Here is a 22,116-nt window from a genome sequence, read left to right as displayed (position 1 = left end):
CTCTGCTTATGTATTTTTGACAAGTGAGGAAGGTGATGTAGATCAACCTATGGCTTACATCACATTTTAGTAGTTCTGACTTTCTTCCAAAGACTTTCAGAGGAGTCACTGACTCAAGCTGTAGCCAGTCCTGGTGATGATGCAGCAGAAGGGGCTGGTTTGTCTGCCAGCTCTCAGCTCTGTGAGCTTTGCAGCACTGGCAGGAACAAAAAGCAGTAAAAACTTGCCTGTCACTGAAGTCAGCAGCTCTCACAATGAATGCAAACATAGGGTAAATCTGCTGAGTAAGAAGATGCCTTCCTACACGGTAACTTTAGAAACTAGAAATCTGAACAGACAAAAAAAGAGACTAGAAATTGCTGGCTGCAAGCATGGAGTAAATTCAGGGGTGGAACTGAAAGCTTAAATGATAGTGGCAGCATCTGATGGTATCTCCCCTACACATTATTCAGAGGGTGCTGATAGCATAAATTCTGAAGCCATGTGTTCTGTTTAGGTTGCATTTTTGCAAGTAAGTTTACATCTGCCTCAAACTAAAGGCTGTTTTCTGAGGATATAAGTAAAGGGCAGCTCATCCTCAACAGCACAGTGCTGTCCCATGTGGCCTGCTGGAAGTGGTTTTACTGGTGCTGTAGGATGGGCTCAGTGAGAACTCCTAACCAAATTGGCTTTTTATTTCTGATCGGTGCCCATCCTCAAGTAATTTGTCTGCATGTGTGAGAGGCCGGTTTTATCTGGGTGTGAGGATGCTCTGGCACACCTGGACAGTTCAGCACCTGCGCCGGGCAGTGAGGGTCCAGTGCTCAGCACTGGTTCGGCGCTCTGGGCGAGGAGCTCTGGCACACAGTCCCTGGGTAACGCCGCGCCAGGTCCAGCGCACGTGTTGCCGATGCTGGCCACGCCGGTGAGCCGTGCGGTGTTCGGGGGAGCCCGGCGTGCCGGGGGAAGGCATGGCCGGCAGCTCCAGCCGCGGCTGGAAGGCTCAGCCCGCCCGCCAAGTCCCACAGCCGGCAGCGCCCGCCCGGCTCGGGGGTCGGCGGAGCTGCCGTCGGGTCCCGGTGCCGCCCGGAGGGGCCGCGTTTGCGGGGCCGTGCTCGGCCCAGATGGCGCCGGAGCCCGCGGCCCCTCGTACGCGCTGCCGGCCGGCCCCGCCGCATTGTCCGCCGCGACCCCCGCCCTGCGGCCCGCCCCGTCCAGCGCCGTCCCTCCCTCCCTCCTCCGGCCGGCCCTGCCCCTCGCCCCTCTTCTCCCCAAAGGCCAATGGAGACGAGATGCAGAGAGTAGGGCCGGGACGGGCGCGCCGGGGCCGCTCCGTCCGTCCCCAGTCTCCTCCCCTCGCCCGCTGACCGGTGTGTGGAGCGGCCGGCGGGGCATGCCAGCCGCGTCCCGCTGAATGGCGCCGCTCCGCCGCCGGCCGCTGCCGCGGGCGCTGCTGCTGCTGTTGCTCCCGCTGCCAGGTGAGTCCGGCCGGCCCGAGCCCCATTGTCCGGCCCCGCTGCGGCCGCCGCACGTGGCTTTATTTATCCGGCATCGGCGGGACCGGCGGGGAGGGAGCGGGAACCGGCGGCGGCTCCGCGCTTTGTTCGCGCCGCGACGGGGCGGGGGGGCGTGAGGGGCGCGGGCGGTGCACGGCCCCTCCGCGCTCTGGTGAGAGGTTTTCGCTAACGATTCCTTGTAAAATCAGCCTTTTTACGACGCGCCCCGCTCCGGCTGCTTTGGCAGGCTTGTAAAATTAGCGAGCGGGCCGGGCGGAGCGGTCGCACCTGTGTGGCCGCCCCGGCGCTGCGCTGCCCGCGGGCCCCGGGCTCACCGAGCCCCCCGCCCGTGCCGTGGCCGTGCCCGGTTCGGTCCCTGTGGAAGGCGCTGGTTCTCCGGCTCCTGGGCTTTTTACAGCCCGGGGGCTCCGCGCCGCATGGAGTCAGTACCAAGTTTGCCCAGAGTTGTCCGAGTTGGGAGCGCTCGGAGCGTGTGTGATAGCGATGGCTTCACCTCGTGCTGTGGGGATGACTCGCAGCTCACAGTGCGCTGGGTAACTTGCATCTCTCTGCTTACATGTCTGTCCTTACAGACAAAAACATTTTTTCCTTTTTTTTTTTTCTTTTTTCTTCTCTCTTAGGAGTGTGGTGCTTTAGTGAACTGTTTTTTGTGAAAGAGCCTCAGGACGTTACTGTGTCAAGGAAGGATCCGGTGGTTTTAGACTGCCAAGCCCGTGGTGAAGCTCCTATAACTATTACATGGATGAAAAATGGAGGCAAAGTGTCTGAAAACGAACGGATCTACACTTTATCCAATGGCTCGTTGTATATCAGTGAGGTAGAAGGAAAAAAGGGAGAACTGTCTGATGAAGGATTTTACCAGTGCTTAGCTCTCAACAAACACGGGGCTATTCTCAGTCAAAAAAGTCACCTCACACTAGCAAGTAAGTCCCAGCTCTTGTTTTTTAACCTGTTCCTGAGTTTGTGGCAGGAATTCTCTGAACAGCACACAACAGCCTATCATTTTGATTGCATACCTGAAAAGTTAAAATGCAAAATTATAGAGTAATTCTAGAGAACCTTTATTTCTTTTTAAATGTATAAAGATTATGGAAAAAACTTATGGTGGTCTCTTTTTCAGTCCCTGATGTGGCAGAAGAGGCACAGGAACCTTTGAGACCTCCTGGGCAGTGGTGCCTTGTGTGGGTGGCTTATGTGTGTCACTAGCCTGGAGCAGGTGGTGATGCAGAGTCATGCTGACCCAGTCCTGGGTCTGGTTTCCCAAGTGCTGTTCTAGCAGCCTTACAAGGGTTATCTACAGATCTGATTAAAAAAAAAAAATTCCTTGTTCAGTAGCTTGACTGTTGTGTTGTGCCATCTTGGGGCAGGGTGGAATGATTAATGTAGATGTTTATCTCTGGGAGAGGAAAGAGGGGAAAAGTTTTCTGGGCAGCTGTAAGGCCTTGCTTTTCTGACTTGTGTTCAGCCCAGCAGATGTGGGTGCTGACCCACCTGGTTCCTCTGGAACCTCCCATAAGGGCCTGGTACGTGGGAAGGGAGAGTTGCGTTTCTGGAGTGACTCCCTACTGCTGGGTGAATGGTGAAGGAAATAGTTGTGTCTAAGTGCCTTTATGGCTTTAACAGACTGACCCCGGGTGTTTGTTGCCCTCTATTTTCCTATCATCTTTAAACATTGAGCAAGAGATGTGTGTGAGGCACGGAATGCTGTGCCTTTTTCCATGACAGAGCAGAGCTTTGCCACTAGACTACTTCTACAACATGATCTCCCTTTGCTTCCCAAAAGTACATGGGAATGCACTTTTCAAAGAAAAGTAAATTTTGGCAAAGTAAAGAAAACTTTCATTTCAAAGAAAGTATAACACAGAGAGTACACAGTTTATGTAGTCTTCTCATGTTTCCTCTATAATGGGACTTAACTGATGAACTTAATCTAATAGGAAAAGACTTCCTATGACCTCTTCGACCCTGTTCTTAGTAGCAAGTTGAATAAAACTAGTGCTGGTACCTCACTGAAAACCTGACATTTATTGTAAGTTGCAGCTTTTACTGAATTCAAACTGAAACTAATTAATGAAATTGATATATTACATTACATTAAAAAACGTGTGAATGTTAACATTTGTTAGTTTCTTTCTGTGTGCTACTGACCTCATTCTAAATACTGTCCACGAGATGCCCCAGGAAGGTGTGAACAGCCTTGTTCAGTGAGCCAGAGCACTGGGTGGTTCAAAACCATCCTGGAAGCAGGTGGCTCCATGTGAGTGCTGAGTTTTCACATGCTGTAAGAATGTGAAACTCTGGAGTCTCAATTTCAAAAACCTGCCTACATATTACTTTTTATCTTGCTCATGTACAGGACTGAGAGATGAAGTAATTTGTGGATACTTTTGATAAAAATTAAGTGTTTGGTGAAAAATCAGGTATTACAATTTTTAACATTTAACCTCACTAAGTTTCAGTGTGTCAGCATGAATAAAAATTAGACAAGAAAACCCTCCTAAAGAGGATATCAGGGCTACTTTAAATTGGAGACATTGCAGAATGAGCTCCATGCTTAATATCAGAGAACTTCTGGAATAGTACAGAGCACTAGACTGGAATAGCTTGGTAATGCAATTGTAGTATTTGATTTTATTCAGACAATACTGACTTCTGTAAATATTTGTTTCTCACATACATATTATTTCATCAGAAAGATGGTTTAATTATGCTGATTTTCACCAAGAAAGTCTTGTGAACCAACAGAATGTGTGCTGTGGAGTGAGATTCTTGTTTTGCAGCCCTTTTTTTCCTCCCTCCCCTGCTTTGTAAGACTGTGACAAAAGGTTTCTTTTTCTTGTTTGAATACTTGAAAGGCTTTCTATGGCTGTTGGAGAAAACTGGAAGAGATAGCGGATCCATAATGATCACAGTAGGTGTTGTTGACTTAGTGATTAAGTGGTTAACTAGTGGCCAAACATGGAGTTATCCTACCTAGCAGTCTCTTCTCTTTAGTCATGCACCAACCTGACCCGTTTCAGAATGTCATCTTTACTGTAAAGCTGTGAAATTGGGCAATAATTTGTATTGTGATAATTTGGAGCCCATAAAACACGTGCAGAATTAGTTTTCTCTCCTATTTCCACAGTGTTTCTGCTTGCTCTCATGAACTGATTGAGCTTTGCAGACATTTTAAGTGAAATAAATGAAAGTCTTGTGGGGGATTTTGTAGCCTTACAATTTTTCTTTTTAGAAGAAGTTGTCGGGTTGCTGCAAAGGCAAATTATCTTGTGGTCAGGGTACAGAAGGAACTATACATATTAAACAGGTGGAGAATAGGCATTAAATGGGCATTCTTTCTTTGGAGGAAAAAAGCAAATGCTCTCTTCAGTTACTGGTAGCAGCAGGGTGTGAGGATGTTCTTTTACTTTGCCTGGTCAGAGGTTTTGCCAATAAGCTTATCTTTTGCTTCAGAATTGTAATGTTTAGTGTTGCATTTGGAAATCAAAAACTTTAATCTGTCCAAGAGTTTAAGATCTGAACACACAAGGAGATCAGGTCTTGGTTTCTAAAGTTAGAAACTGGAAGCTGAAGGTTGCACTCTTGGCAAGAATTCCATTATTCATGTGCAAATTAAGAATTCACAGGGTTAAAAGGTTAGAAACTGGCCAGGATGAGGTTTACCCTTGTGATAAAGAGCAGATGACCCTCATTCATTGGCCAAAGCTTTCATGTAGCTCCTCTGCAAAGTTAGTGATTGCCATGAATTGTTCTTGAGGAATGCAGAAATTCAAATGTGAGCAGGCCTTTCCTTAAGTGTCACTATGGAGCCTTATCTCCCAAGCACATCAGAGTAGGTCTGCAGGGACAGGGTTCCTCCCCAGAGGCCCCAAGGCTTTGCTTTCCTGTTGTTCATCCATGCACAAAAGAATTTGACTAATTTAGGGCTTTTTTTTTGGTGAGATCCCCCTACTTTTTTAAAAGGAAACTCTGGTGCTGAGGTAGTGCTTAGGTAAAACTAAATATTAGTTTCAGTACATGCTTGTAGTTACTTCCAAAGCTGGCTGATTGGTGTGGGGGCAGAGGAGGAGTCCCTGTCTGCTTCTTTGTGAGGGGAAAATGGTACTGCTTAAGAGCATGACTTACTCAAAATTCGACTTTTGCCACTGCTACTGAGACAGATCTCTTTAAACGAATATAAAGGGAGTGTAGGCTTCAGAGAAAGTCCTTTTGGTATAACTTTGAATCAGTCAAAAGTAAACAAGCTGAGATTTTTGTTTTCCTGCATTTTGAAATTTTGATTTTTCAACCACAGTTAACTAAGGTTCTGTCTCAAAATAAAGCTAGACTTCCAATAAAATATTATTCAGGAGAAATGGAGAAGGTGGATCATGTTCTGAAGCTGGTAACATGGGCATTGTGCAGTGATTGGATAGGTCACTCACTGTTTATGTCCTTTTCACAAAAAGTAGAAATTAAAGTCTTGAGATGGTTGGATGGTATATAAACAGCATTCCTGGATAACCTTTTCTCCTCTTGTAACTTGGCTGAATTGATTTCAATGTTTGTGAATTAGAAGAAGTGTAAGCCTAATCCTTCTTGTACAGGTTTCTGCATTTCACAAGAGTGAGAGGTGATGCAAGCAGGAGGTTTCTGGGAAGATGCTCCTGGAGGGAAGGTGTGTGAGCCCACTGCACTGCAGCTTGAGGAGTGCTGGGCCCTTTGCACACAGCAGCCTGCACTTGGTGGGAAGTTCTTAACTTTGCTTACCTGCTGAGGCAGTGATGTGACATCAGATCCCGCTGTCCTGCCAATAATTTGCCATATTTATGTTTTTATAGCCTAATAGCATCTTTTGCTCTGCTTTTAAATATTTGCACTGAAGAGTGCATCCAGCTGAGCCTCTTGCTGTGCTGTGGCAATCACGTTTCCTTAGCAGTTCCAGCAGTTTGTTCCCACTTTGGCGTTGTGCTGTTCCTTGTGTGGGCACAGCTGCACGTGTAGCTAACTGAACAGGGAACTGCTCTGGGTTAAAATAATAGAATTAAAACAAAAGATGCTGTTTAACCCAGCTGAGTTCCCTGATATGGTTTCTCTTGGAGCCACTCAGTGATTGCAGTGGTGTAACTGAGAGGACTGAAGTGGAGGTGGAAAGGGGTTAGTGGGGACAGGGGAAGGTTAATGAAACTTACACTCATCAAACTGTGGACTTTGTGAAATGTGTAGGCAAAACTTTTGCCCCTCTGCCACTGAATTTTTAAAAATAATCTTCATCTTGCCTTAAAATAACAGGATTAATAGCTGTGGTCTATCAATATAGTTTTTGCTTTCCATGGAATCTGTAATTTCGGGTGTCTTCCAAGTGCATACAGCACTCAAAATTATGTTTAATTATTTTAAATAGCAATGGAGAGAGGTACAAATTGTGAGAAAGAAAGGTGATGTTAGGGGGCAGAAGTGGTTTAGTGGTTTTGGGCTGAGGTGGAAGTGAAATGGCAGATGGCAGATGTAGGCAATAGAATTGTATTGAAAGAGAGCAAAGTCTTAGTGCTGCAGAACTGGTGTGGTTACAGACAGCTCAGGGAACCTGGTGATCTGGGTTTTGGCAAGTGCTGCCCTACTGCTCTTGCTTTGATTAGTTGATTGACTATCCTGAGAGGAAAATATGTTTCTAATCTGAGAGTGCACATGGCCGATTATTAGTGCATTTAAATTCCAGTGTTTTTAGGCAGGAGGATGAGGTTCCAATGTCTTAGCCAGCAATGTCAATTGATAACAATTAAGAACAGTAAGATTTTTTGTTCTTTAACTGAGATATCCTGAAGAAATAAGAAAACTGGGAAGTACTATCATGTTAACCCTTTTTATTGGAGTATTTTCCTCTGCAACTCCCCAGGTGTCTTTTGACCTGAGGTCCTGCAGCACCTTGGCAGAAGACAATTATCAGCATCCTTTTAAGACATAACCATTAGTTACTTTTTGTTGTTGGTACCAGGGCATTCCCTCCTTTTTCAGCAATGATTGCCTCCACTTGTAAGAGCTCTTCCACAGGATGAGGAATGGGCTTTTATATTGTTACCAAGATAAAAAAATTGTATAAAACTTTGCTTAGTGCACATGAACAGTGTTTGTTTCCACTACCATTTCACTTGAGAGGTGAGCTTTTTATGGGTTTCCTTAACACCTCAATTTCAAATTTGTGTCAAGCCTAATGCCAGACTGAGGCCTTCTATGCCCTTGCTTTTATTCCTAGCTAGTCAGACCAAAGGTTAGGGTTTATTTACTAGTTTTTATCAGAGTAACTTTACAACGCATAAACTTTTTACTAGCTTCTTTTTTAAAAGAATGCTCAGTCTTTTTGGCAGTGCACTCTGTAGCTAATAAAACCTTCACCTAGATGAGAAAGGTTGAAGGAAAGCACGGTGCTGTGCTGGATGTTGTTCAGAGCTGTGGCCCAAAGCACTCACTCCTCACCTGGTGTGAGTTTGTGTGTGCTGCGTGCACAAACCTGGGGAGATTCCTTTCCTGCTTGCAAAGCAATGCACGGCAGCAAAAGATGCTGTTCTGTTCCTGCAGTGCGCTGCTCCCCCCCCACTGCTCCATTTCTTCCCCCTCCCTTTTTCTCTGCATTTCTTGGTGTAGGAATTGTTGAAAGGGCATTCAGTAAGGCCCCCTTTTGTCAGCCAGCTCTGATTATCCTAAAGAAAGGGATCTCACTCTGAGCAGTTGTTTGCCTAGAGACTTGTTGTCACGTCTTCACAATTTAACAGCTGTGGCTATTGATGGTGTGCAGAACAATTTAAGACAATGACAAAAGAGAATCTTGGAGGAAGAATTTAAAAGTTACTAAGCGTTTTCCTACAGAAATATGGTCATGCCCATTGTTTGACAAACTTGTGCTTAGTATTTGTTTGTTTTTCTCAGCATTTTGTATTTTTTCCACATTTTATCTCCAAAATTGTGAACATAATCTTTATTTAGTTTTGCATTTTTTTTTTGTTTTTTTTTCATCAATAGGCCCAGCTGTTAAATTGGGATTGATTACTTCCAGTCTTTATAACTGGTAATCACCACCTAAGTGAAAAAGTAATCAACAATGTCAAAACTCCACATTTTGTTGAGTAAGTGTGGGTTGTATGGTCAACATTAGTTACTAAGGTCAACCTTTAGGTAGCTTTTAAGCAGCAGCATTTTAAGCAGTGTCTACATTTTAAAGTTGATTGTCTCAGCAATTGAGTTAGAGGTAGAAAAGAAATCGCTCTAGATCATTTGTGTTAGGAGTTAGAAATCCATCTGGCAGCCTTCCAAAACCTGCATCTGTAGGGGAAACAATTTTTGGTTGTATGGATTAAATGGTTACTTTTTAAAGACATAAACAGCAGAATTAGGGAAGAAATGTCTGTGAAATCACCTGAGTATGGACAGTTTGCTTTTGTCTTAGTGTATGGAATTATTGCAAACTCCTCTGTTTTTTCTGTATGTAAAAACTTTGGAGGGAAATGGCCTTCCTAATTTATTAGGGGAAAATATAAATTGTCATTACTAGACAGATTTTTTTTTTCTGCTGCTTTTACTTTGTTTCATAACTCAATGATAATTCTATTGGTTTTGTTGTTTTTTTGACAAAATCAAATTTGGTCTTACGTGAATGGAAGGTTTTTTTTTTTTGTTTTTAACAACATAAACACCATCAAAGACAAAATAAACTAAGTTGCATCTCGATAATGCAGTTAACATCTCAAGGCCCTGTTCAAAGTGCTTGTTTCTCAAGTGCTCATCTCTTGTAGTTCTCGTAAAGATTTCTGACATATCAGAGCATCTGCAACATAGGGAAATAGAGTCTTGGTATCATTTTCCAAGAGGCAGACAGGTCTGATCCTGAAGTTAGATTCTTATTATCAAAACCCAACAATGACAGAATGTGTAATCTTTGTATTTTATGGGGTAAAAATTTCAGAGTTCCTGAGTCTTTCTGTGCCAGTATTGCACTAAACAACTTCTAAAACTCCCAGGGTGGTCAAGGTCTCTTCTGATTTTGACTGATGAGAAAACTGTAAATTATTTGGTAGCTAAGCTTGAGCAAGTTTGGTTCTAGCCTGAGCATTGTAGCAATAGCATTCAGTAAGCAGCTGCTTGTTTACTTGATGTCAGAGCAGTAGAATGCAATGTGAGAAATGAAATATTGAAAATGAACTTGTTGGAAAAGACATAGGAATACTGACAGCAAGCTTTATAATCCAAAGCTTTTATCAGGATTTAAACATTTGAGGAGAAGATAGTAGCATGGGCAATAAGACTTATGTGTGAGACTTTTGGAATTGCAGCTTTAGGTGGAGCAAATGGAGTGTTTTAGAAAGAGGATAAGTTTGTCTTAGCTGCAAGCTGCTCTGAATGGTGGATTGATGACAAAACAGCAAAACTTCCCTTGTCCTAGTCCTCTAGCCTCAGAACATGCTAAAATTCTGATTTAGATTTTAATAATAGCAATAATTTACCTTGGCTTAGAAGTGTGTTAGAAATATGCTCTTTAGCTCTGAGGTGCAGTACTTGAATTTTGAAATGATTTGCTGATGAGAGAGAGTTTTAAAAGAAATAATTACTGAATGACCAGGCATAAGAGGTACTTTATTACAAGTGGCAATAAGAGGTAAGTTATTACAAGCATTAAACATGTCATCAGGTGTTCTTTTAATACAGAGCTGGGGGAAAAGTTCAAGTCTTTACAGCTTGTGGTGTGCATCTTGTAAATAGTGATGAATGAATATTGGAAACTGGAGAGAATTCTGTGAACAGAAGCATCTTTATATTTTCGTATTTGATTTTTAGTGTCTTCAGGTAATAATCCTGATCACATTGATTGATTACATTATTTGTCCTCATTCCCGTAAACCAGAATTTCTTGTAAAACCTTCATCATTCCTGGGGTTTTCTTGGCTCTACTTTGAGCCATTTCAGGGTAAAGTCCAAACAAGTTAAAAGAAGCTTAGAAAACCAGGTTACATCTCAGCCTTTGCAGCATGTGAGTGAAGCAGCAATGCTGTCTTCTCCCTCTAAAATCATAACAGTTGCAGTATGTCCACATCACCATACTTTACAGAGTGGATTTGTTGGCTCTTTTAAGCTGTATCAAGACAGTTTCTCAGTCTTGAAAGTGTTTTGAAATGGGGAGGAAAACATATCAAATAGCAAAGCTTTTCAGATCAGATTTTACCACTGAAAATTTTCTCATAATTTGTGTTCTCTCCCATGTTCCCACTCTTTTTTCTTTCTCATGTCACGTGCAGGCTGATTTTTCTGCATTTAGTTAGTTTTTATTTTTTCCTTTTCTCTTACGGATTGTCATGTATGTGCTACATCATTGCTTTGGATCTGCAAAACTGCTTCTGCTGACCCTCCTTCCTTATCCCTGCCTGATGCCTGGAAGGAGGTGCTGTTTTCCAGTGGAGCTTATTTTCACAGCTGTGCCAGAGGAGGGAAGTGTCATAAGATACTTTGAGGTCAGTTTTGACCCCAAATTTAGATGAGGTAAAAATGATTCTGCAGAAGTATAATATCTTGTCTCAGGTGGTCTGCCTGTCACTTAAAATCAGACAATAATTTTGATTAAGAAAAAGCTGTTTCAATAGCCCTTGCAATAATGTACAGTAAAGCCAGGTCAGTGTTACACAGTATTGTTTTTTGCTTTACAACTTGTTACAACTAGAAGTTTTCAAATAACCCGTTATCTTTTCAAAGAAACTTTCAAATTCAAGTCTTTGAACATGCAGAAGAATTTTAAATGCTTACTCCTGCTTGTACAATCTTGAACATATTAATAAATTGCTTAGATGACTTATCAGCAAATTAACTAGGGTAAATTATTAAATTACCATTTCACCATCCACATCAAGTTCTCTAGTAAACCTCTAATAACTGTACCATGTGCCTCAGGCAGAGCTGTGCATTATGTATGTTCTTTGTAATGAGAATTCGTTGACTTTATGAAGCCATTGACAGCCATTTATCATTTTGTTCATTAAACTTGTCTGTGACATCCGGTAAATTGATGTTAACTGGAAATATTCTCTGGCAGTTCTGGCACGACTCTGTCATGTTGCCTGAGGAGAAACTTTGTACCTAGCATGTCCCAAATTACAAGGGTGAAACTTCCTTCCCCCTCCTCCTCTCCTAAGCCTAAGTGAGCATATGACCAGCTCTTTTTTCCCCTCTTGCTTTTAATGCTTATTTATGCAAACACCCCTGCAGCCCACAGTTTGTAAGCAGATTTATCATTGATCTTCAATAGAGGTTGAAAGTGGATCCTGCTTTTATTAGTTCAGCCAGTCTGGGCCAGGAAGGCAGCTCAGTTTTATCCCACAGCATACAAGAAATTAACTGGAATTCTTGGTAGCATTGGTGGGAGTTTTGTGACATTACCAGCACGTGGCAGTTAGTACTTGTTTTTAATGGTCATAATCTTTACTCAGTGGTGCTTACTGCTGACTAAATGCATTGCTGAAAGCTTTCTAGTAGTGCTTTGTGTTTTTTGAAATTGGTTTTTTGAAATTCCTTTGTTTGGGATGATGAACAATATTTCTTTTTTTTTTTTTTTTTGCTCTTGAGCACCCAGTGTGGAAAAAAATGCACACTTTTAGTACCTGCCAGTGTTTGATTCCTGTGGGATAGCTATCTCTGGTAGTGGCAGAGGTAGTTAACAGGATATCTGCTCCCCTTCTAGTGCTCCTGTTGTGCTACCTGAATCCAGCTGTATCAGGGATCGTTCAAACAGAGATGAGTGGGCTAATAAATTGTGCCATAACTGACCAAAACATTTATTAAAGAGTCTAAGATACCATCAAAAAATTGAATATCCAAAAAGTCCATTACATAAAATTTTTGCCTTTTGAGCAAAAGAAGTAGAGCAGTTGGCTCTTGAAAATATATTGTGTCTCACTACATAATAGTTCACTGGATTAAATGAATTTATTGATTTCTGCTTCTTTACTGACACACATTTATGAGCAGTTTCTTTGGCACCATGGCCACATGTCAAAGGTCATAACTTTCCTTCACCGTGGAAGAATAAAAGCTTTCAGATGGTGAATCCCTGAAATCTAAACAGGGCTTTATCCTCCCTTCCCCCCTCAATATAATTACTGGTTTAGCTTGGATTTATTTAAGATAAATGCACCATAATAATAAACAAACCTGTACATACTGAAGGAACACCTCTATTATCTATCATAAAATAGCTGCAGGAAACTCTATACATGAAAGGCAACATATCTAATCTGCAACTAGGTATCTTTATGGAGCACATGGTAGTAGATTAGACTCCTTTATGGTCAGAGATTTTGTTGAAAATGATGACTTTTTAGAACAGAATAAATATTTCTCATGAAGAATTTTATTAGCTATGGTTTAGAAACAGTATTTCTTTCCTTTTAGAGTTGTGTATACTTTGTGCACCAGAAGGGATCGTGGAAGTAGATCCTGCTGAGAAAATGAGCAGGTTCAAAATCTGTGCTTTGTGTTTAGGTGAATGTTTATAATGTTGACATTTTCTTTAATGACCTTCATCAGTAGTGAGGGTTGTGGGGTTTTTGGTGTGCACTAGATATGAAAGTCCACTCATGATGTAAACTTGAAGTTATTGAAGAAAAGAAACTGCAGTGAAACATGAAGTGAAGTTTAATCACTCCACTAGTTTGTTAGAGGTGAGGAGGCAGGAGTGGTGGGTGGGATTTTGGGTCTATCTGGGAAGAACTTGTCTTCTCTTTTTGGCAGCTACTGACTGATAGATGAGCTCTGACCATCTCAAGAAATAGCAATGTGAAGGTAACCTCACCAAGGTGTTGATTTAAAATAATTGAAATATTTGTGCTAGGTAAGGTGATATAGGTTTGAATTGTTAGCATGGTCTGGCTGTGGTCCTCTTAGCAAGGATGTTTTCTGAAGGAACAGCAGAGCCTGGAGTTCTATCGATGGGAAAAGTACCCCATGGTTTTCTAAGAAGGCATAAAAAGTCACCCCACTGCCTGCCCTCAGAAAGAATCGTTTGCCAAACTTTATTTTTGCATAGTAGAGATGAAACCTATTGATGCTTTTAATCATGTTTCTTAAAAAAAAAGAAAAATCAGTAGTAGACTTTTCTTCTGCTCTAATGTGTGTGTGTACAAATGGTGATCTTGTTCTAAGTGGGCTATTGGCACTCTGATCTTAAATTTACCAAATATTTATATTGTAGAACTGCAGTTGTTAATTTTCTGACGTAATAATTTTTTCAGTAGAAATTTGTCGTGTCAGTATTAATCTCTGGTTTTTAATTTTTCTAATACAGTATATTTCATCAGGACTGTTTATCTTGTTCCCTAGAGCAAATAGAAGATGAAACTCTTTTCTCTGTATTTTTTTTTCACTAGGACAGCATGGAAATGTCTACTTAGGGAACAGAGACATGGAACTTATTGGGGTCTTTGTGTCTGGAAGTAGCTTTTGGTGTTGCTATGACTAGAATTGCTTGTCCTGACCGTTCTGAGGAAAAATCTCAAACTTTTTTTTTTTATTTTGGCATATGTTCACACATCTTTACTCAGCCTGACTAGCTCAGGACAGGAGGTGATGTTTGTGCTGAGCCTGTTGCTTGTGAACACCGAGCTGGGCTTTTCCTCTAAGTAGTCCTGGACAGATGTGGACCTGCTTTTTTCCCTGTTCTGCATTAATGAGGAGCTAAGTGTGATCTAACACTGCCTGGAGAAACCAGCTGGCATGGAGAGCTGGAAACAATGCTCTAATTACCTGGAGAGGAAGTTTGGGAGGGGAAGGGGGTGAGGTGGAGGTGTGAGTGCTCTCATGTGTCTGGAGGTCAGGCAGGGGATTGGTGGGAAGAGGGAGTGCTGAGGAGAATCTGGTGGAGTGAGGGGACCTGGGCTTGGCTCCTTTGCAGGTTGCCACGGGTACAAGCTCAGAGTGGAAGAGGGATCTGGCAAAGACAGACACAGGAGTGTGTGCCCATCAGAGCAGCTGATCTTTCAGGACATCGAATGTGGCCCCAGGAGGCCTGGACTTCCCTTGGGAGCCTCAGAAGGACAAAGAATAATCTCCCAGTGATGCCTTGTGATGCCTGAGGCATCACTGCTCTGGGGATCTTTAGAGTATTAGAAATGCATTTCTGCTCCAGCCAGAAGCTTCTGCAATATGTGACACACACAAGTCCACTTGTCCCAGCTTTCCATGGGAAGTTTTTGATTGCATATTTCTTATGGCCTCAATATTTGATACCAGGTTCTGAGGTCTGGTCAGCTGGACCTGGAACAAGTTGGGGGAGCTGTCCATGACTGCCACACATGGAGTGCTGTGAAGAATCAGTGTTGTGTCTTGGATGTTTAAATTTAGTGAATATTTCAATCCCACATCCAAATGTTTGTCCATAGCCAACAGTAAAATTCGAATAATAATAGAGCATAATCTCAAGGTGTTGTGAAAGTGGATGCAGTAACATTTGTGAAGAACCATAGTGCAGAGCCCTGCAGGGAAGGCCAGAAGGAAGCTGGTAACTCTGGTGAGGGCAGTGTTTAACACAGTGTAATAAACAAGGAATGAGGCCACACACTGAACAGAGAGGAGAAAACAAAATATTGAATAGATGCTCAGTATGTGAGCACCATTCATTTGGTGCTGTGAATAGTGGGGAAGTGTGATTGTGCACTTGTATTGTTTCCTAAAGCACGTATACAAACAGAGCAAATCAGTTACATAAACAGAGTATTTTCTTCAGTTTCCCAACTTCTGAGCATTTGGGAAATTTTCATCATGTGTGTATACACACATGTAAGAGATATATTGAATGTGTGAGTTGAGGGATTAGCTTAATTTATCTAATGATGTATGTAATTTTAAAAAAAGAAATAAATATGCTTGAAAGCATTGGAGCTTTATATGGGCAGGATGTAGTGAAAAAAGGTTTGTAACAGAGTGTCTTGTGACAACTTTTTAAACAAGTAAGTTTGTCAGAACTTTCTGATCCATCCAAAACATGGGCTGGTATCTGACAATGTATTCAGCAATAACTTTAACCTGATAATATTAGTCCTCAGGTAATATTTTTATATGTATACATATGTATGCTCATCTATGCACTCTCTGGTGTTTGTCAGTACAAAATTTACTTTTTGTCTTTTGACTGAGATGAAATCAGGTATATTGCTGGTGCAGAGGAGAGGAGCTTTTATGAGGTGCCAGGCAGGACTGTGGGTTCCAATGCTGTGGAGGAGTTGGCCTCTGTGGGTTTCACCTCCTCTTTCATCTGCTCTGTCTCTTCTCTCAAATATTTACTCTCCCACATAGCCTAGATCACCACCCACTTGCTAGGCTACAGATCCTATGTTGAGCCATAGGGCAGTTTTTTGGAAATACAGCCCTGCAGTCATAACTAGAGTAAAGCTCTAATACTTATTTGGGTTTTTTTTCCTTATTTTGTTGCTTCTCCTGATACATTTATGTAAAGAATCTCCGAGGCAGCAGAATATTCCAGACCTCTTGCCTTTGATGTGACTTGTACATCTAGATCCTCTTTGGGTGCTGGGATCTTGTTGTTTCTCTGAGGATGTTTTTTACAGGTCTGTTCAGAAGCTGGAGTTATGGGGAAGTTTAAAGCATTATTTTTATTTATTTTAATTGTTCCTTTCCTCACTCTTTAGTTGCTGCTGCGTTCACCATTGTCTTCTGTTTATCTAAATAATGGTTGCCTGGCCTTTCACAAACTTGTGATGGGGAAAGATGGTGACCACCTGAAACAATAATATCTGTGGCAGAATAGCCTGAGAACTTTAAATAACCAAAGGGGACCGTTTCCAAGGCAGCTAAATGACCTTTGGATCCCAGGAGTAGACTATTCATAGAGGCAAAGCCTTTGTCCTGCTTTGACCAGTGGTCAGTGAACTCTGGCAGGCCCCTCGGCTCACCATCTTGGCCCTAGCCTAGCAGCTGGTGATTGATTCATTTAACTGTCCAGATTCACATTCTTCTGTCAAGGACTTGTCAAGGAAGAAAAAGGTTCTATGGAGGGCTATTCATTTTACTAAAAGGAGGGGGATGCATTATATGATTGAGGGGATTACTTTTGGGTCAGAAGAGTTCCTGCATTGCTCTGTTTTAATTCAGCCTTCAGTCTAAGAGAGATTTAGTTTATCAGTGCAGTGTGGAGCTCGTGTAGAGGGACAGATAATTTCAATTCCATCAGTGCAATATGGTTGTTTTGTTTTGTTTGTTTGTTGTTGTTTCCCTCCATCCTTTTTGTGATTTGTCCACACCACTGCGTTTCTACCAAAAGAATCCATAGATTTTTGTGATTGGTTGATAGGACAGAGTTAAGAATATTAATTACTAATAATCTCACTCTTAGATTTAATGTATGTGTTATATGAGTATTAATGTTCCTAACTGTCCCTCATATATGGTTTTGAGCAATCCAGAAAAGTGTCAAGTAAGTAAAAGGTCAGTGTGTTACCTCTGTTTTGGATGAAGAGAAAAATGAGAACAAAATAAATTCAACAGGATCAAATTAATAAATTACTTTCCTCAAGACAACACAGATGATGGTAAAGCTGAGGGTAGAACCTTGTATTTTCTATCTAGTATTTCTGTTTTCACCTGAAATAATAATTTGTTGTAAAAACTCAGCATTTTCTAAATTTTCAGGAGAGCTGTTTCCCTCTGCTGGTGTAGAATGCCTTTTTTTGTAAAACTAGGAAGGTGTTTCCATGCATTATGAGACATGAATTGTGTTTTCAGTCCTACAACTAATGCATCCAAAAAACCAACTTTGAGTTGTGCTAGGGAGGTGTGTTTCAGCTTCAGTGTGTTGCCAGCTCCTCTTTCCATGTCCCCTCCAGCTGGGCTGTGTTTCCTTAGCATTAGGATTTCCTTGCTGCTCCTCTTCATGAAGTACTGAGCAAAGCACGTTGTTGCTTGGCTCCTTCCACTGGAAATAACAGGCATTAGAGAGCAGATCCTGCCAGTTAACCTCCTGCCTCCCTTTGAATGAGCACCATGAGCTGCAGCAGATGAAATACGACCTTCAAGTTTCTTTTCCCCACTCTCATAAGCTATGTATTGTTTTGATTTGGCTTATTGAATGTATTATGAGGGATTTCTGATTGGCTCCAGGCCAAGGTATTTTACTTCTGCTGATGGAAGTACAAGTGCATAATTTAGAAGAAAATATAGTGAAGCTTGATCTGTTGTTTCCTTTTCTCTCCCTCTTTTTTGGGGGAAAAGGAAGAATTTTGTATTTGTCAAGATAAATGAACGGCTTAACTACCTTAAAAGCACAGGAGAAGGTGGAAGTCTGAGATAATCTAACCTAATTTCTCTGTTATACACCTCTACATATGTGCCAGAAATCTGGGATGAGTAAAACACCTGTTGAATAGGCAGCCTTTTTTCATGGAGGCCTAGTGCTATTCCTCTCCTGCCCGCAGCTGCGTTTCCCAGGGAGCAGCCCCTTGCGTGGGACTGCTTGTTCCAGACTGGAGTAGGATGTCTGAGATGGGGATACCAGCTTTCTCTGGGCTCCTGATAACACTTAGTGCTGCCCTGGCGGCTTTGATTCACAGCCTTGAGTTGGAGACAAACAATGAGCTTTTAAAAATCATGGAAAGGAAAAATGGGTCGTCATTGTGTATTGGAAAATATAAGTAATCTAATAACTAGTTGTATCACCTACCTAGTAGAACATGGCGGTTTGGTTGTGCTATGACTGGGCAAACTGGAAATCCAAGAGTCCAACAATTGTGTGCCACCCAAGCAGTCAATAGCCATAGCAAGGTGACTTCCTCTAAAGACTTCGAAGGCAAAATAATTTTTTTCTGGAAGCTGCACTTCTGGTTTGTTCCATGTGAAAATTGCAAGAGTTGGAAACACTTCCCCCTCCCGTACCTCTAGAATTTTTCAGGTAAACATCTAATCTGAAGATTTAACTAACTTCAATAAATAGGTAGTACTGACAGTAGTGTCTTTTGTTGCCTTTTTTTTTTTGTGTGTGTGACCTTTGTTTCTGATTTTCTCCCTGCTGCTCTCAAAGTTTAAGATATTCAGCTTTTAACTGTTAGTTACTAGTCTCTGCTGAAAGACTGTTCCTGGGTGAGATCTCTGGGCTGTGTAATGCGGTAGTGGGCATTTGGTGGCAGGGAAATGAGCTGCAGGCATTTGGCCCTTGAGAGTGGAGGCATTTCTTCTTTCCTTTCCCCGTGGGAATGAGGAATTGTTGACATTTGGAGAGGGGGCTGAAGGGCTTGAATTCCCAACACCCCTGCTCAGCATTTTGCGTTGAAATGGTCTTTCATCCTGGGATGCTGATTCTGAAACACTGCAAGCAAAAAATGGAGAGTGCTCCTATCTCTCAGGAATAGCATTTCTGACAGTCTGGAGACTTAACAGCACCACCAGATCAACTTACACTCATTCATATGGGGATGGTGTCAGTTTGCCACTGTATGAAATGGAGCCCCTTCCTCTGCCTTCCCCAGATGTGAGCGAAGGCGCAGGGTGGGTGGCGCAGCCCAGGAATGTGTGGGGCCCCACTCCTGGCCTGGGATGTGCTCTCTGGTGCTTCCTCTGATTGATGAGCTAGGCAGGCTGAGGTGAAGAGTGGCTTTTGCCTTCTGCTTAGGGTCTAGTTTTATTTTAGCCAGGAATAGCATTTATTTATTTATAGAGATACAAAACAAATCAATAGAGGTCTTACCCTTCTGCTGGCGTCTGCAGTGAAATTCATTGGTCAGAATGGGGCAGATTTATGCTTCCAGTGCTGCAGACTTTTGGTCCAAAGTGCTGAAATTATCTTTTCTGTGTTGCACTGAGTGATTATTAAATTTTAGTTTGAGGAACTTTAGAATCATAGCAGTCAATCTTTAAATATTTCATGTTCTATTCTGATTTGTGTGAGTTTATTTTGGTTTTGTTGGTTTTGTTTGGTTTTGTGGAGGTTTTTTTGGTTTTTCTTTTTGGATGTCAGATTAGGTTAGTTGTGAAGGGACATGTCTTTTGTTGCAAAATCCTGCTTGTGTTCTGATCCTTGTCTTCATGTTGTAAAGTGCAAAACTGTGCTGGATGTTCCCCATGCAACAGTTGGGCTATTAAGCAGAACTAATTCTTCACAGAATGGCAGCAACTCCAAAGAAAGGCATCTGTGGGATTAAGCATAGATACTAGAAGGCAATCACTGGGCAAACTGCTGAAGGAAATCAGTCCTTGCAAGGGAGAAAGTGGTGTGTTCTTTCTCCTGAATGCATGCAGCCACACAAGTAGAACAGCTTTGAAGCTGGTTAATGTGGCTTACTGTGTGCCTTTTCTCTCCTATTTCCTATGCTTCTTGTCTGCAGAAGAGCAGAAGGGAATTCCTTGATAAGTGCATTAGCATTTATTGTGCCTTCTGGGGCCACACACTGTTGCCTGGATGATAGATAGACTGAGAAGGGAAAACCCCAGCTGGGATGCCTTCAGAAGTGAAAAGATCAAATCTCTCATGCTTGTTTACATGGTTTGGTAAGGAATGTCAGTCACACCATCAATAAACTGTTTAATATATAGAGCCACATTTTTCAAAGCCTCAAGCTTTTAATTCCTTTAAAACAGTGCAATGATAACTCCTGAGGTGATATGTTTGTCTGCTTTTGTTGGGAGGGGTAGTAGTGGTACATTTTTTGCTTCCTATTAAGTGATTCAGGTGTAGTAAGGCAATGTGTGTACTCATGTGAACACTTGCATGTAGCTGCAAGAGTGGTGGCATTTTTGCAATATTGGCAGATGCTTCTAACAAGCTAAAATAGCAAGACCTGGGTGTGTTACCCTGCACTTTCTTCCCTCACAGGCTGAGAATTCTGATGCATGCCCTTGCATTGCAATATTGGATTCTCATCTCAGTGTGGCTCTTAGATCAGCTGATGGGCAGGAGAGCAAACTGTAAAATAAGGGATTCACTGGCTGGTACTGTGTCAGTGAGGAGCCTCCTGTTATTTCCTCTGGCACATTGCTGCTGCCCAGGATCCCATTTATTGGCACAATTATGTTAATATGGCATGGATAACAAGCTCTGTGGCTGTTCTAGTGGTTTGAAGAAGTGAGGGGTGAACAATTCTAATAGTCACCTTGTCAAATTGTGCCTTTCTGTTCCAACATGTGTGTTTCTGCATTGAAGAGACCTTTTTGATGAGTGATTATCCACTTCTGAGGAGCCAGTTTTCTTCAACTGTTTTGAGGTTTTTTTCCATAACATACAGAGTGGACATGCTAATTATGAACTCTTTCTGTTGCTAAGGTTAACACTTTCCAAAATTTAGTGCTGCCTGTTTAGCAAGAGAAAAGAGTATCTTTCTTAAAGTACAATATATCCTGAATAGAAATTATGGTGTTTATCCTTGAAAAAATTGATCAGTATCAGAGAGATTCCTGATGTATTGTGATGCTGTTGAGGTATTTGTTCTTAACTTTTCAGTTTGTTCTTAACTTTTCACATTCCTGTGAACTGTCTTCAAAATGCATCCTTGAGATCTCTTCTCTTGAGTTTCTGCACTGGAGTTGATCAGAAACTTGCTCACAAAAGTTCTGTTCTGTGTGTGGATATCATGAAACCAGGATAGTGGAGAAGACAATATATTTTCCTACTTTCTGAGGATACTGTAAGGATGAAGGAATAAGGATATAGTGGAGCAAAGAAAGGATAAATGAGTACATTTCCCTAAAAACTGGCCCAGAATGGCCTAATCGACTTCCAGGATTTCAAGAACAGAAAATACTTCATATGAAACTTCAGACTGGTCCTAGCTTTGAGAAGCTGCTGGTGAAAACTGCCTGTGTGTGGCCATAAGCACTTTTATAGAATCTAGTCCCAGCCCAAATGATGGAGAGCTGAATGATCTTCAGTGGACAAATTCAGACTTGGTTGTTCCTGTACAGGGATTTTTAAAATGATCATTTGTCAGCCACTGAATTAGGAGCTTTAAAGAAAGGAGCAGGGGGACCTGAAAGTGTTAGAGGAAACAAATGAGATTGCAGCTGACATCTCCAAGGGAACTTTTGTTCGAGGGTGCTCAGGCTGTTGACCTCTTTGCTTCTCCATTTCATTGCCTTTAGATTATAGCATTCTTCAGTACCAGAAGAGTAGTGGGTAGTTTGTGAATGGGCAGTTTTAAAATTTTTGGTTTTTTAACCAGAGACACTGGACATTGCTGTATAGAGACTTTAATGCACAAAGAAACAGTTTTGCTTTGTATTTTATAAGTATGGGTTTTGTGTATGGGGCTAATGATTTCTTTTTTCCCTTGTCAGAGATTGGAGAGTAATTCCTGGTGATCTGCATCTCAGTTTGGAATTCATTGACTCTAAACACTGCACTTAGATATATCTGTGCAAGTTGGCAAGAATATGAGAGAGGAATGGAAAAATGAGAACATACCTTTGTTTATTACCTTTTCCATTGCTTTCTTTGTTGCATTTCTCTCTCATTGTTTAGTTTAGTGAGGAAGTAAGTATGTGGTAGGCTTGGAGTGATTGTTTTTACAAGAAAGTGACCATAAGTTTTAGCAGAGCAGTTTCCCAAATTGTCTGGCACTATGTTGGAGGCAAACTGCAATAAGTTGTGCAAAGGAGTTCAGGCTTCAGC

At 41.9% G+C, this 22,116-nt stretch overlaps 1 protein-coding gene across 1 annotated transcript in view; it reads left to right on the top strand.

Annotated features, from left to right (window-relative positions):
- Positions 1 to 1,300: 1,300 nt before the first annotated feature.
- The window catches only part of PRTG (protogenin), a 73,647-nt gene continuing 52,831 nt past the window's right edge, over positions 1,301 to 22,116 (top strand). Inside the window, exons 1-2 of the mRNA XM_059482446.1 lie at positions 1,301 to 1,457; positions 2,117 to 2,419. Of these exons, the coding sequence (XP_059338429.1) occupies positions 1,394 to 1,457; positions 2,117 to 2,419 (367 nt within the window). The 5' untranslated portion in view covers positions 1,301 to 1,393. The remainder of the gene's footprint in view (positions 1,458 to 2,116; positions 2,420 to 22,116) is intronic.

Source organism: Ammospiza nelsoni, chromosome 14, assembly GCF_027579445.1.
Source record: "Ammospiza nelsoni isolate bAmmNel1 chromosome 14, bAmmNel1.pri, whole genome shotgun sequence".
In the NCBI taxonomy this organism is placed as follows: domain Eukaryota; kingdom Metazoa; phylum Chordata; class Aves; order Passeriformes; family Passerellidae; genus Ammospiza; species Ammospiza nelsoni.
This window is presented reverse-complemented; position numbering and strand designations above follow the sequence as displayed.